The sequence below is a fragment of the Strongylocentrotus purpuratus genome, unplaced genomic scaffold (genome assembly GCF_000002235.5).
Source record: "Strongylocentrotus purpuratus isolate Spur 01 unplaced genomic scaffold, Spur_5.0 spur5_scaffold_14, whole genome shotgun sequence".
Taxonomy (NCBI): Eukaryota; Metazoa; Echinodermata; class Echinoidea; order Camarodonta; family Strongylocentrotidae; genus Strongylocentrotus; species Strongylocentrotus purpuratus.
This window is the reverse complement of record NW_022145599.1, coordinates 23,247,827-23,268,388: the sequence shown is the minus strand read 5'-3', so window position 1 is coordinate 23,268,388 and position 20,562 is coordinate 23,247,827. Positions and strand designations below refer to the sequence as shown.

The window sequence follows — 20,562 nt, the reverse complement described above, 5'->3', positions numbered from 1 at the left end:
GTTGATTTTTCGTCAAGTTCAATCAACTTTTAAAAATTTCGCTCGAATGTACAAGTTACACAAATGTAATGATTTTACTCAGTGTAATTTTTCGATTGCAGTGATACCAAATTCAGTCAAGTTTGAAATCAATAAACCATCTCTTTAACCTTAGGTTAAGTTTTCGATTATGATGCCACAACATAGACTAGGTTTGTTGACCTGAAATGACCTTTGACCCTGACTTTGTGACCTGAAATTCAACTCACATGATTGGAGATACGTGATAACCCTATAGTCTAAGTTTCATTGACTAAGGATTTATACTTTCATAATTATATTGAAAATTCAAAAACTTAACCTAAGGTTAGGTTTTTGATGATGACGCCGCCGTCGCCGTCGTCGCCGCCGTCACCGGAAAGCGGCGCCTATGTCTCGCTTTTTGCTACCCAGGCGAGACAAAAATCGCAAGTCAAAACCATGAAAACAGCACAAATTTCTACAATAATGGTCTAGAATAACACATGTCTTACCGACAATTTTGTGTTATATTGTTGACATGAAGGGCAAAGTTTTATCAATCTCGTAAATAAACTTTATAACGTACCAACCAAACAGTGGTGGTAGATCTAGATTTGCTTGCTCATGGTGTCTTTAAAAAAAAAAAACATTTTTTTTTTTTTTTATCGGGGGTGCGGCCTTAACGCCAGCAAAAACGGTAGGTTTCACTTTGTTTATGAAGCTAATAAATCAAGTTTTGCCGACATTAAAGGTAATACAAAGTTTTGGGAAATTTTGAAAATTGGGTGGATAGTGATTCTTTACAATTTCATTTGGATGCCCCTGTGGGTGTTTTATAAGCACTAGAAAATTTAGCACCTAAAACAGTTCTGCGTTCGACAAAAATTGAATACAAAAATTTACCGGTACTCCCGGTAAATTTTGATAAATTCCAAATAGCGCCTACGGCCCTACAATGGTAGCTGCGACCCTGAAAGTCCCAGAATATGTGGTTGTGATATATAATAACCAAATGGGAATAGCTAATCGGTAGATTTTAGTCAAGAACCATAGTTTCATAGCTTAATTAATATCTTGACCTTGAGAGGGAGCTATACAACTTAAAGAGTCTATTATTTACAATTTCATTACTTTAGACTCGATTTCAACCGCGACAACGATCACTGAATATTGTAGGATCACATTTGCTTCCAATACGTTCATATAAACCAAATTCATGACCCCATACCAAAACTTTGTATTACCTTTAATAGGGGCTTTTCCTTTGTTTGGACGAGGACGGCGTTCCCGTCCTCTAACAAAGCGAATTGGCGCCAGACACCCATCCTGTTCACTACCTCATAACCCTTTTCGTTTTTAGTCGACGCCCGTTCTCTACATGATGACGTAATGGCCCCATGCGCTTATTATATTTCTCCTTCTTTCACTTCTTATGTTATTCTTCGTTTCCTATTCTCTTATTTTCTCTCTCTATTTTCTTTATGTTATTATTTGTTCTTCCTTTTTTCATCTTCTCTTCTATATTTCCATTGTCTATTCTTTATCATTTTCTCTTTCTGTCTTTCCTAATGTTAATGTTTGTTGTTATCATTCTATCATTTTTTCTTTCTGTCTTTCCTTATGTTAAAGGGAAAGTCCACCCCAAAAATAAGTTTGTTTCGATAGAGGCAGAATAATAAGAAAATCAGGTGAGTGAAAGTTTGAGCAAATTCTGAATGAAAATAAGAAAGTTATGAATTATTGAAGTTGTGATCAATCAAATACAAATTGGCAACTCTGTGACTTATTATACGAGCTCTCCTTCATTTGCTTTGTGCATAATATTCCATAAAATCATGTTTTCTTCGTTATTGATGACGGAATATATATTTGTTCCTTGCAGGGGGAGTATAGAAACATATTTGCAATTATTATATTTAGGGTGCATGTATGGTTGAAATTTTTCTTGAGGGAAAATGAAAATTTTAGATTTTTTTAGTACTGAGCAAATGGAAGTTGAGCTCGCATGATACGTCATAGAGTTGCCAATTTGTATTTGATTGATCACAACTTCAATAATTCATAACTTTCTTATTTTCATTCAGAATTTGCTCAAACTTTCACTCACCTGATTTTCTTATTATTCTGCCTCTATCGAAACAAACTTATTTTTGGGGTGGACTTTCCCTTTAATGTTGGTTTGTTCCTTCTATCATCTTCTCTTATGTTATTCTTTTTTATCATTCAACCACTTTCTCTGTCTTTCCTTATGTTATTCTTTGTTTCTTCCTTCTTTCATCTTCTCTTATGTTATTCTTAGTTTTTATCATTCTATCATTTTATCTTTCTGTCTTTCCTTATGTTATTTTTTTGTTTTGTTGTAATCATTCTATCACTTTATCTTTCTGTCTTTCCTTATGTTATTCTTTGTTATTTTAATCATTCTATCACTTTATCTTTCTGTCTTTCTTTAGTTGTTTCTAACTTCTTTCATCTTCTCTTTATATGTTATTCTTAGTCTTTATCATTCTATCACTTTCTCTTTCTGTCTTTCCTTATGTTATTCTTTGTTTTTTTAAATCATTCTATCACTTTATCTTTCTGTCTTTCCTTATGTTATTTTTTGTTTTTGATCATTCTATCACTTTCTCTTTCTGTTTTTACTTTCTGATTTACGCTGCGATGTAGCAAGATGACGTCATTTCGACTACGGGTCACTAGTTTTCTGACAAACCTCAAATCATCGATAAACGGGTTCGCAAATTTGGCCTGACGACGCCAGACGACCCGACGCATGCGCAAATCGCCAAAATGACGTCACACCTTTGATGTCGACTATGTCGACGTGACAAACGAAAAACCCCTATTGTCATCATAAGTCAGCCCTGACTGTTGAATGTTGAATAGCAGAGCAACGATCTACACGATAACAATCAATTGCAAGATTGTAGATTGAGAAGTTGACTCGTAACACTAAGTTTCCAGCCTTGAAATACATGCACATGAGCTTCATAAACAAAGTGAAACCCAGTCATTGTTCCAAAGCATGCCTGACAATAAAGTCTACGATTTTGTTTCTAATTATGTAAATTATTTGTAAATATTGTGATTTCTTTTAATTTTCCAAAAAGTCAATTAAAATACAAATAATAAAAAAAATTAAAATTAAATTTAAAAAAAAAAAAAAAAAACCTGTCCGATTTTGACTAACAGTTAAACGGAATTGGAAATATCTTTGATGTTACAACACTATTAGTATTATCTTTCAAATACCGTTGGAATTCAACCTTTTCATTTTGGGGCCTGCTAATGGGACATAGAACCTTTAACAAGCAGATACCCTGTCTGATTATCAAGATATTTATGATTGGAAATCGAAATTTCATTTTTCTTTTTCCTAACGGTTTTTATAACACTACAGTCTATTGGGGAAAATGAGTAAGGTATGGTAAAACCAGTCATTCAAAGATTTTTACTTTTTTGAGGCACTTCATGATCATTTTGAAGCGCAATTTTGTTAGGGCTTCAATATTACACCACATCACAGACAGTGATAACAAGTAGGGCTATGCATCACAGATTTAACATTGTTAAACAATGCCTTTAACATTGAATGTGAAGATTGTAAAGCAAAGTTTGTGTCATGGTTGCAAGGGTTTACTTGTACATGCTTCTATGCGATTTTATGAGTTTATAAAATATCTTTTTGTTTTGTTTTTTTGTTTGAAAGAGGAAAAATTGTATTTTAAGAGGCGATATCGTATTTCACTCTTATTATTGTACTAAATATTGTAAAATTGTACTGGTTGGCATCTCTGGATACGAGTGTACGAGCAACATTTAATACACAAACAAATTATACAATTCATGAAAAGATAGTCAACATCAGTTCTACAATTTGACAAAATGTAAGGATTACTAAATCAAAATGTACTTAGTAGATATTACCACTCCCACTAACCTTGTCATGTGCTTTCTCTGTAAAGGTGACTTTCATGTGAACTGGTTCCTTGATTCCTTCTTCTGGTCTTTGTTCTGGTATTCTCCATACCTTTAGTGTACAGTCCTCACTACCAGATACACAGAATTTGGAGGACAATCTGCAAGATAAACCATGACAATGACAGTAGTGGTGTGATTGTTTACATGTGTTTAAAAGAAAATTTACACCAAATTATCAATTTACATTCAGTAACACTGAATTTAACGATATGTGCACTTTCTGAAAAACAGTACCCAACAATGCAAAAACAAACTAGAAACATCGCATTCTCCATTGCTGTGCAATGCGAATGTATCCCCCGGCATTGGCAGCAATTTTGTTGTCATCCTTATGTTTGAAGGAAGGACAAAGATTCCCTCTCCCCTCCCCGAAACAAAAGGACGACGTAGAGATCGCCACTAGTTGCTCGAGACTATTGTCAAGACTAGGTGCAGCATCATTAAAACAATATGTGTGTAGATTTGAGTATAATGCATCTCTATACAAAATTTGACAAAATTCAATAAGAAATGTGGTCTGCATAGTGCACTCACGCCATCCTGCAAAATATGACCTTTGACCCTATAAAACATGGGACACTGGTGACAGCATCATCAGAAACTATGGATTTTACCAGCATACACTTCCATACACACTTTGAAAGAAATCTGTCAAGGAATGATGCGGTTAGACCGCACACTATAGTGCACACAAGACATCTATTAAAATATGACCTTTGACCCTATTAAAGACGGAACACTGGAGAAGGCATCCCCAAAATCTTAAGGCTTATAGATTATACCAAGATACACCTTTGTTCAAAATTTGAACAAAATCCCTTTATGTGGCCTATAGAGCACGCACAAACCATCCACCAAAATATGGCCTTTTACCCTATAGAAGACAAAACACTGGGGACAGCATCAACAAATATTATAGGTGTGTAGATCATACCAAGATACACTTCCATACAAATTTGAAAGTAATCTGGATTGTGGGAGTAAGAGTGCACACAAGAATATGAAGCAGCTCCCGTGCATACAAAGTTTGCAAGATGGTATAGGTATCGCACGTCCGTGTGCTGCCCTCTATATACCTAAGCTTGAGCAACTAACACCACATTATACCACATGATGTATGAATACACACAGCAGAGCATTTTACTAAATAAGGACCGAGTGCGTTTATGTTAACAGAATGAGCACTATGCAACATCTTACCTGGCAGCAGCTACTGTCCCTACCGAGTGGGTGTGGCCTAGGCCTACAGCTACACAGGTTACCAAGCAACTCTCTTCATCCATATGCCATATAAGCACTGTGTTATCCTGAGAGAGAACAGATATTTTATGTTTGATGATTTTATCAGGATATAAATTGGAAAACATATTGTCAGCATTTGGGTTGTCTCCCTGTCTCATTTTCTTTCTATTTTCTCTCCCCCAGACCACCCCCCCCCCCCCAGAAGAGTGAAACATGGTCTTACCTTTGAGCTGCTGACCATCATCAGACCCTTCTTGAATACATCCAAAGACATGACAATATCTGAAAAGAAAAATGAAGAAATGATACACACAAAAGAGCATGGGATCTGGAAACTGAAGATTTAATGGAAAGAAAAAGAAAGAAAGCAGTACAGTTGATCTAAATGTAGAGGATGCTTGTAACAAGAAGTGGAGGGAGGGAGTGTCATCATGGTGTGAAAGGCAGTATCCCTCGAAAGAGGGAAAATGCTGACTTTAATCAATGATGATCAATGGATGTCTGCACAACAATTCAAACCACTGCATGGGATAACTAGATGGAACTACGACTGCATGCAGTCGAAAATGATGCCTCCGTCAAAGAGCAATTTTACAAACCAAAACAGAATCAATTTTTCAAATTCAAGTTTCATTGTAATCCATTAAAAGGTTCTCAGAAGGTTCTCATGATTACAAGCAATTTCTCATATACATACATGTATATGACCCTTTGATCTTTGACCTCAAAGTCTACTCAGTTCATTGGCTCTGCAAGATGTCCTGAGTTAAATAGTAATCCATCTGTCAGTTCTAATGAGAATGCGTTCACAAGCTATTTTTGCATACATAATGAGCCCATGACATTTAACCTTTGACCCAAGAATCTACTCAAATCATTGTCTCTGCAAGATACATACATGATCTAAGTTTGGCAGGAATCCATCAATCTGTTCTAATGAGAATGCGATCACAAGCTATTTTTGCAAAAATTATGAGCCGCATGACCTTTGACCTTGACCTCATGACCCCAAAATCTAATCAGTTCATCGGCTCTGCAAGTAACATACATGACCTAAGTTTGGCAGGAATCCATCAATCAGTTCTTGAGATAATGCGATCACGAGCTGTTTTTGCATACATAATGAGCCCTGTGACCTTTGACCTTGTGACCCCAAAATCTAATCAGTTCATCGGCTCTGCAAGAGAAATACATGACCAAAGTTTGGCAGGAATCCATCAATTGGTTCTTGAGATAACGCGATCACGAGCTGTTTTTGCATACATAATGAGCCCTGTGACCTTTGACCTCGTGACCCCAAAATCTAATCAGTTCATCGGGTCTGCAAGATACATCCATGACCAAAGTTTGGCAGGAATCCATCAGTCGGTTCTTCAGATAACGCGATCACGAGAACGGGACGTACGGACGGACAACCCGAAAACATAATGCCTCCGGGTACTTCGTAACGGAGGCATAAAAACCAATCCCAGTTAAGCCTGCTGTGTCCCGCCGGCATTCCCAAGTTATATTAGGCCTAGAGACAATTTACAGGACATGTACATGCACTACATGTGCGTAAGTCGAATTTCGAAAACGTACGCCCACGTCAAAGATTGCCTAAGTCAACGCATTTCACTCAGTCCCGTCAAGATCGACTTACGCAACGTATCTGTACTCTGGTTAATTGAATTGTCGCACAGAATCTGGTTAGCAATTGCTATGTCGCAGTAGGGCAGGTTTTGAAGGTTTTCCTTGCATTATAGAGCAATGGCCTCCAACAGAGGCAGCGCAATGTGACGGTCTACTTTATAAAATGGGCTCAAGAATGTAGCAAATGAGGTTTTCGTTCGTGACGTTATGGCGATGCAGCGCTATTCGGGTATTCACAATGGCAAATTCACAATTTCACCACAGTGAGTACCCTCATGCGCTGCATCGACCATAACGCACTCAAATCGGTGTATTATTTCATTTTGTATAGTATTTATTGAAATTGATATATTACTGCATTCAGTGAGAGTGTCGCTACCCGTTTAGGCTCATAAGCAAATTTTACTACCTTCCCTGAATGTGCCACTTTCTTTTCATTCTCCTATATTTTTTTAAGTCTGTGTCTTTTGCATATATTTTCCTGTAACTGGTGTCAAGAGAAATAATAATGATGATGTTGACGACCATCCGCTCTTACCTGTGTGCCCAGTAAGTATTTGACAGCTGCCTGAGCTCAATTCAAATATTCTGATCTGCTCACTGTTACTTGCCACTGCAAGATGAGACTCATTCATCCCCATTAGTTTCAGATCCAGGATCTCTTCACTGTAGCCCACAAACTAGAGCGCAAAGACAAGATAAATACACATACATACAGGATTTTAATGTAAAGGCCAAAGCTTTTAAGAAGCCCCATACATTACCAAGAATAAAAAAACAAAAAACAAGACAAATGCGAATGCATATCCAATATGCCTCTGCCCTAAATGCAGTATAGGAAACGGATGGAATAATGTGTGACATATCACGATAAAAAGAAAAGGCCTAGGTATAATCAAATGTCAACTGACGACTATGAACTTGACCTACTAGCCCCAAAATTTAATTGGATCATCTTCCAATATTGATACTGTCACCATGTTTATATATATTACAATAGCAAGGCTAAAACCCTTTTATTTCAGAAATTGACCTCTGTGACTTTTATGGGTAAACCGGTATTTGTTCGACGCCGGTAAATATACACCAGTGTCAAACAAATCATATTAAAGATGATTATCTTTGGTTGAATATTCCCAGAGCCTCGGTTGAAATAGATAACATGATAAATGATTAAGAGAAAGGAAAAACAAAAAGTCAATATGTCAAAATGATCACCACTAGTCAATGTTTTATTTTGCTTCTCCTTCAGGAAAGTAGTAGAGCCACGTTTGTTCTTAGTTTGTTCCAAATGAAATGCTTGATACTGTTCAGTGACCGAAGAGCTGGGGATAAGACGTAATTTTTCGTTTTTTTGTAAACAATACCTGTTATTTTACATCACAAAGATTTATTTCACGAGCGGGCAGGGCGTAAAACAAATTTCTGAATGGATAATAAATGCTTAATTTTGTTTCATTTCATGACAAGACTAATATCTAGAATTTCAGAAATTGAGCATTGACTTTTGACCTATTTACCAAAAATCTGATCACATCGTCATCCTATGGTAATATATATTATCACCAAGTTTGAGCCTCATATCTCTAGTGGTTCTAGAGATTTTACGATAACAAGGCTAATGGGTCATTCCATGTCAAATCACCCAAAAAATCTGAAAATCTTAGCCCGACCATTTTTGATTTTGTTGGATCTCACAGCACCAAATCTCAAATTTTAGGTCAATCGGGTGAGGGGTTTGGGAGATACGGCCAACCAAATTTTAAGATTTTTGCAAAAATGGGGGTGGCGGGCCTACCTTTGAACCCTTGTATCTCGGGAACTAATGGGTCAATCTTCACAAAATGTTGTATTGTTGGAAAGGGTATTCAATAAGGATTCCAAATCTGCGGGCCATTTTGCAGCCTTAACGCCGTCAAATAACTATGGTAGCTGGAAATTCAGAAGTTGACCTCTGTGACCTTTGACCTACTAACCCACAATCTAATAAGATTTTCTTCCTACGGTGATCAAACTAGCAACAAGTTTGAACCGAATATCTCTAGTGGTTTTTGAGATATCCCAATAAGAAGGCCAACCTGAAATAATAAATGTTAACGGTACAAACAAAAAAGTAAACATGATATTTATTTTAATTCCTACAGATCTAACAACCAAGTCCACACTTGCAGATAACTATCACTCTGACCTGCTTCTCCAGTTTCAAATCCTCCAGCCTAAAGAGAATGATGTTGTGGTCATATGTCACCACCGCAATGCATCCAATGGCCTCACAAATCATAGCACTGGTTATCATGGCTGGTTGTTTTTGGTCTTCCGAGGTCTGTTTCTTCAAGGACTGTAAATGGCTTCCTCGCTGCTCGTACAGGCACCGACCAGTAGATGACCAGACTTTCATGATACCTGTGAGCAGATGTTACAAATGAAACAGGGATGGGAAAATATACACATTGCTCTATAATCGGCTAGGTGTTGCCTTGCAAACATTACTAACTTGGTTGCCAGGGGTTCTAAGTCAACAGCTAGAAAACCTTTCGGTGTATGCTTTCCAGACATAAAGCATAGCACAAGTGCCTGTCTTTGTCAAAATACTAATTGAAATTAGGCAGTTGTCTGTTTAATAGTGTTCCTGTCAACGGCACACTCTCTTTCACTGTACTTTAATTTGTATGGATAAATACAGCATTCTATTATTCTGTGATTACAAAGTAACTTCCTCTATACTGTTATTATTTGTAAGCCTGAGGGGCATACAATATATTTGGCTTGAATTAAGCTTTTTTTGGTCCTAACTTCTCAGATATGTATAGACAGGTCTCAATCTCATTACTGAGGGATTATTGTGTACTGAACTTGAATGAAACTTTGAGTATTAAATGTTTTCGGCCCTTTTAAAGTATCTAAACACATATAATGTCCTTTGGCAAGACATTGATCTGCATTTGCCACACTCCACTCAGGTGAAGTAAATGGGTACCTGGTAGGAATTTATTCCTTGAAACGCAGCGCGCGTAACAGCTGCACTGCTAAAGCCAGGGTAATTATGCTGCATTATTGTAGAGCGCTTAGAGACTTCTGATAAAGTAAGTGTTAGGCGCTATATAAGCAAATATAATTATTATACATGTATCTAAGTGGTTTGGGTCCTTTAGAAGAACATCAGAAAAGAAAATGCCAGCATTGCTGAAACGAGCCATGAACAAGCTTCATATGTGGGAACAAGACAAATGCAAATTTCTGCATCTCCGTAAATTCATTAAAGGAAATGGATGGAATTATTCATGACATATCACATTGAAAACAAAAAGCCTATAATTAAATGACTGTGATCTTGACCTACTAGCCCCAAAATGTAATTGGATCATTTTCCTATAATAATTCTGTCACCATGTTTGAAGCTCATACCTCAGGAAGTTCTTGACATATTGTGATAACAAGGGATCAAAAGATCATGAGGTTTCGTGTGCCGCTGCAACACTTCGTCAGGTAATAAAATATATTGTAAGCAAGCATCTTTTATACACGACATTGGTACACATGGAGGGCTAAAGAAGCTATCAATTCAATATACGTCTCAATCCCAATAATTTCAACAGAGACAACGGGATCAATATCCCTGAATTTTGGATGCGTACGATACGCCACCATGACACTCCCCGTCCAGCCGGCCTGCACCGAGCCAGCACATTGATTGATTGGTTGAACACACGTGTGCTTCGGCAAATAGGCCTTTCTCGTTATTGTTCTAATTATTGATCAAATTATTTGACCGCCGGTCCACCCATAGAGTATAAAAGACGCTTGCTTACAATATATTTTATCACCTGACGAAGTGTTGCAGCGGCGCACGAAACATCGTGATCTTTTGATCCCTTGTTGACCATACATTGCGAGACAAACGAATGTCACTAGCAATATTATATTCGATACTATATTCGCGATGAGTAATATATTTAGCATTAAGGGTAATATCTCTAATTAAACAAAATTACCTCTATGACCTTTGACCTACTTACCAAAAATCTAATCAGATTTTTTTCCAATGATGATACATATTATCAATAAGTTTTAACCTCATATCTCTAGTGGTTCTTGAGATAGATAGATATTGTAATAGCAAGGCTAAAACCTGTAATTTCAGAAATTGACCACTATGACCTTTGATGCTTGCAGTTCAAATCTCAATTGGTTCTTGATGTATCGCCACAACGAAAAAGCGAGATGGACTGACGGACAAACTGAAAAAATTATTGTCCTCCTCCCACCTTCAGTGGGCAGAAGCATAAAAAACATCCAAGGACCTATGACCAAATACTCTTTAAAGGCAGGTATTCTACTGACACAACTTTAGATATACGTATACTGCCATCTGCTGCTCAATAGTGCTCATAATGTCTTGATGTGTCAACAGCCATGTCCCACAGTGCATCCCCAACTGAAAAAGCGAGCATGATTATGCTTGGGTACAGGTACCGGAAATCTCTCTGTGTACGCCTTCACCGAAAGATGGTGTAATTGAAAGATGGCATAATACGTTATAGAAGTGGTAACGATGTCAGTACAATACCCTGCGTTTAAAGGGGTATTCACAACAGAAAAAATTCATTTCCTACCTTTTGCCCCTGCTGTCAAGAAGCAGAAATCTTTCTTTTCCTTCTTTGGAGTTATGTGTGGGAAATCTTTGTCTTCTGGTAGAAAGACTACAGTTTCCAAGGGCTAAGGCAGAAAACAAAAATGTTTTAAAAATGTTACATCATCATGCATGTACATTAAGTCATAGGGGTCAAATTTGATGATTATATCATAACTCAATTTGAAAGTAATCAAGTAATCAAATTCCATAAACTTTGAGTTATAATTTAAACTCTTTAGATACCACAATAAGGCCTTTAAAAAAAATTGTTGCATTGTCCTTTAGGTCCTAAAACATGGGTCGGTTGGTCGGAAATCTTTTTTCTTCTTTTTCTCTCCCTCTTTGGGGTAATATCTTCCAGTTTTTAATGCTTTTTTTTAATTCATTAAACATTTTTTTTCTAAAAAAAAAGCAGACCGTAGATTTCAAGATACATCCTTTTTTTTAGGCCTCATAAAAAATGGTCTTTTGTGTACAGATCAAGATACGGAAACAGAACAGGAAAGAGAGAGAGAGAGAGAGAGAGAAAGACAGAGCGAGGGGTGTATCCCGCTCACAATCAGATAGGGGAGTTTACGAAGGCAGAATTTACCTCAAAGACAGGAATGGTTTTCTTTGCCAGATTCATGACTAGATCCCAGATGACCACTACGCTGTCCCTCCCGCTGGACAGCAGGGTGTTACCATCTTGAGAGAAAGACAAACCGGTCACCGCTCCATAATGAGTCTCTAACACAGATAGACAGCTGCAATTATAGACAACAAGAAAATATCATGAGAATCATTCATTGCAAATCAACATCACTAGTACAAAATGAATATTGCAAGTCATGAGTGGCTCATTTGTGTTCACCCCAATATGCTCCCAGTTTGATAACTCTTGGGTCCATATTCTACTCGAATATAAACCATTTGGTCTAAAGTCAAGATTAAAAATAGAAGTGAGATCAAGCTCTTGTATAACATGACTTTAGTCTTCTTGTTTAGTGTATGAGGGCCTTGGAGGTAGAAAGACATCCATCCTTCCTTTACTCTCGTTGAATATTAATCAAAACCTTTATCCAATCAGATACAATTTAGTTTTAGTGTAACAGATTAGACACAAACCATTTATCTCGGCCATAGTATGCGTTCTTTGCAACTATGGCTAAATCAATATTGGGTATACAGGAGAATGATGAGAATATCATGGAAATATATGAAAACTAACAAAAAAATACTGCATATGGCAGGACTTAAACAAAAAAAGTCAACACAAAATGTAGCATCCCCTCGCCTGGTACAAATGGCCTACATTTAGCAATTTTTGCATATTTAATGAGCTGTGACCTTTGACGTACATACTCAACATTACTTACGTTATTGAATGAAAACCACATGTTCGCATATATAATAAAGAATTTTCTTATACTCAATGAGCTATGACCTTTGACCTACATACTCCAAAATCGAACTTGGGCTGTATTTTGATACCATGTACACCTTCATATCAAATTTTATTAAAATCTGTCAAACATTACTAAAGTTATGAAACGGAAACCAGATTTGTTACTGACGGACGGCGGCGCTGTAACATCACGGATATCTCCAATTCCGTTTAACCGCCAGTCAAAACCGGACGTTTTTCGGTTAAACGATTAAAAAAATATATATATGAAGGAAAAAAAAGAAGAAAAAAAAGGGAAAAAAAGGAAAAAAATTGGGGGGGGGGGGGGACCGACTCGTCTGTATCAAGCCAGGTCCGTGTGAAAAAGGACTGTCTTTTAACTGCGATGTGCATTTGAAGGCGCTGATTTGTGCTTGTGAACTTGTCACAAATAATAGTAACATTGTCGTTTTTAGAATGTTTAAGGTCATTAATGTAAATTAAAAACAGTAGAGGATCTAGGATAGAACCTTGTGGTATGCCGTGTGTAAAAGTTGGATGAATTATTATTATAAACTACATATTGAGATCTATTACAAAGATTACTTTTAAACCAAGATGACAGACAAATTGGAGTGTTGTTCTAGTTTCGGAGTGGTGAGTCAACACACAGATTACTGAGCTGGGAGACATTGCCAGGCATAGTGCCAGGTGGAGGGGCATAAATCGAAACTTTTTTTTAAAAAATTTAAAAAAATATATATACAGTGCGTCCCAGAAAAAACGAAACCGAGAAGTATCGATGTTTTATCATAACTTAATCACAACCATAATTAATGAATGATACATATTTGGGAAGCTTAGAGTCTTCTCTTTCAGTTGATGCTACTCACGTGATGCATATTTCACGCATGAGTGATTAAAAGTAATTTGGTGGGCGGTATCTGAATTTCAAAGAAAAATTCATATTTCTAGAAAGTTAATCACTGTTCTTTCATATGATACCTCAATCAAGAAAAATGAGCCAGGAATAACAAAGTTCTGTTTGTTTAAAGTAGCCCTTACATTTTCATAATTTTAACAAACGAATTTGTTTTCACTGGGTGCCTGCCGTAGCAAAAAGCAGATTTGACAAAAGACTTAACTCCGTTTCGTTGACAATCAGCCATGCATAAAGACTCTTGTCTATGGCTGATTGTCAACGAAACGGAGTTAAGTCTTTTGTTAATTTTGTTTATTGATACGGCAGGCAGCCAGTGAAAACGAATTCGTTTAATAAAATTATGGAAATGCAAGCACTACTTTAAACCAACAGAACTTTGTCATTCCTCGCTCATTTTTCCTGATTGAGGTGTCATATGAAAGGGCAGAAACTGAACTTTCTAGAAATGTGAATTTTTCTTCGAAATTCAGATACCGCCCGCCAAATGTCTTTTGGTTTCCTCCCTTCAAATTGCTTTTAATCACTCATGCGTGAAATATGCATCACAAGAGTAGCATCAACTGAAAGAGGAGACTCTAAGCTTTCCAAATATGTATCATTCATTAATTATAGTTGTGACTAAGTTATGACAGAACATCGATACTTCTCGGTTTCGTTTTTTCTGGGACGCACTGCATATATACATATTTTTTTTTTAATTATTTAAAAAAAAATATTTTAAAAAACGGGAAAACAAAACCGTCCAATTGAAAACGGAATACTCCATGGGCGGTCGGATACCGGACGGTTAAACGTTTGACTACAGCACTAGTTACTATATCCCCTCCGACTTGGTAGGCGAGGGGATAATAACCTGTTTTGATTGGTTAAAGAAAGAAAGGCAAAATACTTTGGCCACATGAAAAGACATCAAAGATTTATTGGAAGGAAAAATAGAAGATACCAGAGCAAGAAGTAAACTAAGAACCATCTGGAAGGGGAACATTGAGACATGGAGTGAAATGACACTGGAGGTGTGATATAATGGCAGAGAACAGAAATGTGTGGATAAATACTGTAATAAACTTTCAAGCTTGAAGAAGATTTCATTTCATTTCATTTATTTATTCAATTCTTAAAGGGTAATTCCACTCCAAAAATAACTTACTTTCAATAGAAGCAGAAAAAACAGACAAACCAATCAAAAAAAATTTGAGCAAAATCTGATAACTAATAAGAAAGTTATGAATTTTTGATGACATGAAAAAATTTGAAAATCACAAGACGGATTGGCAACTCACTCTTGAGTCTGTGATGTCATTGCCTCACTATCCACTAATTGTTTTCTTGATATTGATAATGTAAATGTCCTATTTTCCCCCTAAGAATCTTATTTCTTCACACCAGCATCCAAGTAAGATTGATAGTACCGGTAATACGTTTTTGTGTGGATGCACTAACATAGAGTAATTTTTTCAGTTCAACTATTAAATAAAATCAATAATTATGATTTTACTTCATGAGTCTTGTGAAGAGACTAATTGAGAGGCCTCTTCGCCCTTGAGCACTCATTATCGCTTCTGTCGCCATTTTGAAAGAGTAACTCTTTCATGCACTCAGAAAATTTCATGAAATATCAACGCTTTGTTCTCCGGGAATTTTGTGTTTTCCGGCGAATAACTACTGCTAACTGTAAGCTTATTACGTTTGTTTTCCTTTGGGAAAAATTTCTGAGTTTTTTGGTCCCTTTTTGAGAAATTGTCTACAATTTCGTCATGGCCTCGGTCCCTCCGAAACCCACAGAGTTAGTGGGCAGAGACAAGGACCCTGACCCGGGACATCCAGGGGCTGATTCACACCATGGGTCTAAGTACCCTGCGACTGCCACACACATACTACCGCATCATGAACCCAAGAGTTCCGCAGGAGACAAGAAGAAAGTGACTTTGAAAACAAGTTAAAGCAAAAAATCCAAGGAACAAAGGAAACGCTCTCGGCGGTCTCGCCTGCATAACGCAATTCAATATGATAAACCAGAACTTCAATGAGGTAGCGCTCATCCGCATCTCGCAACAACAAATATCGTAAATTTTATGTGGTACACTTTTGAACTGGTCAAAAAATAAAAATTTGATACCCTGGAAGGGACATAATTTCATTTCATTTGCATAAAATACCATAAATAATCAATGGAGTAAAATCTCAAAATTCTGTGTAGAAGTTTAGTGTTCCAAATTTAGCTCTACCAGATAAGGCAAACCAAATCAAAATTGGTCAAGAAATGAGGGAGAAGAAGCAATTTTTGTTATTTTTGGAATAAATTTGCATAAATTACCATAATTAATTAATGGAGAATAATTTCAAAATTCTGTGTACAAGTTTAGTGTACCAAAGTTAGCTCTACGATATAAAGCAAATCAAATCAAAATTGGTCAAAATATGAAGGAGAAGAAGCATTTTTTGTGATTTTTAAATTATTTTTGGAATAAATTTGCATAAATTACCATAATTAATCAATGGAGTAAAATCTCAAAATTCCATGTACAAGTTTAGTGTTCCAAATTTAGCTCTACCAGATAAGGCAAACCAAATCACAATCGGTCAAGAAATGAGGGAGAAGAAGCAATTTTTGTTATTTTTGGAATAAATTTGCATAAATTACCATTATTAATTAATGGAGAACAATTTCAAAATTTGGTGTAGAAATTTAGTGTACCAAAGTTAGCTCTACCAGATAAAGCAAACCAAATCAAAATCGGTCGAGAAATGAAGGAGAAGAAGCATTTTTTGTGATTTCGAATAATTTTGCATAAGTTAGCATAGATAATGAATTTCACGATTCTGTGTAGAAGTTTTAAATCCCCCTCCTAGCCCTATCATATGAAACAATCAGAATCAAAATCAGTTGAAAAATAACGAAGAAGAAGCATTTTGAAAATCTTGATGTTGATGCCACAACAAAGTCTAAGTTTGTTGACCTTAAATGACCTTTGACCTTAACTTAGTGACCTGAAATTCTACTCACATGATTGGGGAGACTTGAAAACCCTATAGTCCAAGTTTCATTGACTAAGAACATATACTTTCAAAATTATATCAACTAGATGGAACTTCGACTGCGCGCAGTCGAAAATGATGCCTCCGTCATAGAGCAATTTTACAAACCAAAACAGAAGAAATTTTTCAAATTCAAGTTCAATTGTAATCCATTAACAGGTTTTCAGAATATTGTGATTACAAGCTATTTTTGCATACATAATGAGCCCATGACCTTTGACCTTATGAACCAAGAATCTACTCAGTTCATTGGCTCTGCAAGAAACATACATGACCTAAGTTGGCAGGAATCAATCAATCGGTTCTTGAGATAACGCGATCACGAGCTGTTTTTGCATACATAATGTGCCCTGTGATCTTTGAACTTTGACCTTGTGACCCCTACATCTAATCAGTTCATCGGCTCTGCAAGTAACATACATGACCTAAGTTTGGCAGCAATCCATCAATCGGTTCTTCAGATAACGCGATCACAAGCTCGTTTTGCATACATAATGAGCCCTGTGGCCTTTGACCTTTGACCTCGTGACCTCAAAATCTAATCAGTTTTTTGGCTTTGCAAGTAACATACATGACCTAAGTTTGGCAGCAATCCATCAATCGGTTCTTCAGATAATGCGATCACGAGCTCGTTTTGCATACATAATGAGCCCTGTGACCTTTGACCTTTGACCTCGTGACCCGAAATCTAATCAGTTCATCGGCTCTACAAGATACATACATGACCAAAGTTTGGCAGGAATCCATCAACCAGTTCTTCAGATAACGCGATCACGAGCTCGTTTTGCATACATAATGAGCCCTGTGACCTTTGACCTTTGACCTCGTAACCCCAAAATCTAATCAGTTCATCGGCTCTACAAGATACATACATGACCAAAGTTTGGCAGGAATCCATCAACCAGTTCTTCAGATAACGCGATCACGAGAACGGGACGTACGTACGTACAGACGTACGTACGTACGTACGTACGGACGTACGGACGGACGTACGGACGGACGGACAACCCGAAAACATAATGCCTCCGGCTACTTCGTAACGGAGGCATAAAAATTCAAAAACTTAACCTTAGGTTAAGTTTTTAATGATGATGCTACAACATAGTCCAAGTCTGTTGACCTGAAATGACCTTTGACCTTGACTTTGTGATCTGAAATTCTACTCACATGATTGGGGATACTTGATTACCCTTTAGTCAAAGTTTCATTGACTAAGAACCTATACTTTAAAAATATATTAACAATTCAAAAACTTAACCTTAGGTTAAGTTTTTGATGTCGACGCCGCCGTCGCCGTCACCGGAAAAGCGGTGCCTATATCTCGCTTTTTGCTACGCAGGCGAGACAAAAATCAATGCCTGCAACTGTGGATTATGACACCTGCCTCTCTAAATTGGAGAATATGTTATCGCGAATGATTGAGGCTCTCCCTCAAACTCAAACTCCACCGGCACCAGCTCAGAAGCAGGCTAGAGCCTCTACTTCAAGCAGAGGCAGATTGATTTGAGGCAAGCACAAGTTATGATTATGAGCCCCCATCATGCAATTTGCCGGGGGTAGATGAGGACACTACATGTGTTTATGGTGGAGATGAGTCAGTGCTTGAGGATGAAATGAGGCAGCACTTGCATGCTGACTCTAACAGTTATCCCTGCTTTTGCAATGAAGTTTGCAGCACAGACAGATGTGGGTACACCACTCGACGATGAAGTAGCTAGTTCCACTTCTTACATGCCAAATCAAAAATTTGAGGATAAAGTTCTTGAAGAAACCTAGGCTAAGAACTTGCTGACGAGCAATTGTCCCATCCTAGATGTACCAAAAGTTAACCCGGTAATTTGGTAAAAGTTGTCACCGTTTACTCGAAGTCGTGAACTAAAACTGACCATAGTTCAAAAGCTCCTTACGAGGGGCTTAACTGCGTATACACATCTGCTTTCGTCTGCTAACCTCACAGAGACACAGCAGGATGCTTCAGCATTGCTCTCCAATGCCAACTATGAGATGAACTCCCTGTGTAAAGAACTCATCAATCCAGATATGAACCCGGCTTACTCTCATTTGTGCAAAGCACCTGTGACAAAATTCCTCTTTGGGGATGATTTAGGAAAGAGAGTTAAACTAAAACACATGAAAGATGAACAGAAAGCGACATTAGGTGTGGTGAAATCTGCTGATCAGGGCAACATTCATGGTTGACCCCAGACCACGTATCACCCATACAAGGCAGCTGATACCTACCGCTCACAGCAGTACAGATCGGCTAGATGGTCATCCTCGTCCAACAGAATACCTCTCTCAGGGACACCCTATTGGCCTTTTTTAGTCGAAACATGACTAGCTATACAAGATTATATACCTCACTTAAGAAATCCAGCCATCTGATTGGTCGAAATTGCATTCATAAACTTTAACTATTCCTGTAAAATTCCAAACCCATGTAATAGTTCTAAAATAATAGTTGTAAAGTTCCAGTTACCATGGTTACCGGGAAAATAGTTAAAAACTGGTTTGAGCGATCGAGGATACCGTACGTGTGCAAAGAATTAGTCGGTAATTTCAATACTGAAATCTTGATCGTACTAAATTCCAAACCGAAGGCAAAAATGGCTGAAGAAACTCTCCCAAGATTTCAACTTCTTGATGATGATCAAATGCAAGACTTGCTGACAGTAAGTGCACCAAAAAGGGTACGTTAAATTCTCCATAAAATACTGTATTTGCCGGCGTAAAGGCCGCAGTATTTTTGGAAGAGAAAATATCAAAAAGTCGGGGTGCGGCCTTTGCGGGGAAAGAGTAAAAAAAAAAAAAAAACTAAAGTCAAAACCAGCACGAATTTGCATATATGGGACTACGAACGGTACAATATATATATATATATATATATATATACACCACTATGGTAAAGGACATTTCCACACATCTTACTGACAATTTTATCTTGCATTGTTGACATGAAGATGAAAATAACTTCCTAAAATAACATTTGCTCTAAGTTCGTGCCAATGCATTGCAAAAGTAAAGGAAGGGACCGGTTGTCGGAGCTGCCGCAAAGCATCCATCCGAAGTCGCCATTTTGTTTTCCATTTCATGCAATTTCGCATTACACCGTACATTGTGGTAGGGATATATCGGACACTAAATCTGCCTGAGATCACTTTTTTAGCTAAACTTCCGTTAATTATAAGAATATTGATGAATTTGGTATCAGTTTGTAAAAAAAAATAGTGTTTTACGAGAAAATTACGATTATTTTGTTTTGTCCGTTTGTTTGATTGTTTGTTTGTTTTTTGTTTTTTCTTCTTTTTTTCCCCTCTTTGAAATGTCAAAGTTGGGGTGCGGCCTATGCGGTAGATCTAGTAGGCCTAGATTCTAGTAAGTAGGTCTAGTAGTGCTAAAATCCTCCCCGTTGAGATTGCACACATCCCTATGCATTGGCCATTGCGCACTTGCACACATCCCTATGCATTGGCCATTGCTAAATTGGTCAATGTTTTAATTACCAGAGATTCAAACTAATATTGCTCGTGATCCTGAAGGTGATACTCAATAAGTGAGGTGTCATATGAAAGCGCAGATTTTTTTCCATATTCCCCACAGGGCCGGCCCACCCCCAAAATTGTAAAAGTATCTTGCTTAGACTAGAATCTAGATCTAGTCTACTCTCAAAGATACACTCATAAAAAACAACCGTGCAGATAAACTAGAGAAAGGCCAAAGTGGTGTCAT

The 20,562-nt window shown here is 37.3% G+C and overlaps 1 protein-coding gene across 1 annotated transcript in view; it reads right to left on the bottom strand.

Moving 5' to 3' along the window:
* LOC100891641 (transducin beta-like protein 3) overlaps nt 1-20,562 on the bottom strand; it is a 63,001-nt gene that overhangs the window by 28,181 nt on the left and 14,258 nt on the right. The window contains exons 6-12 of the mRNA XM_030984503.1: nt 12,081-12,234; nt 11,469-11,571; nt 9,044-9,258; nt 7,394-7,535; nt 5,447-5,505; nt 5,182-5,288; nt 3,941-4,079 (exon numbers count right to left, since the gene is read on the bottom strand). Coding sequence (XP_030840363.1) covers nt 3,941-4,079; nt 5,182-5,288; nt 5,447-5,505; nt 7,394-7,535; nt 9,044-9,258; nt 11,469-11,571; nt 12,081-12,234 — 919 coding nt within the window. The remainder of the gene's footprint in view (nt 1-3,940; nt 4,080-5,181; nt 5,289-5,446; nt 5,506-7,393; nt 7,536-9,043; nt 9,259-11,468; nt 11,572-12,080; nt 12,235-20,562) is intronic.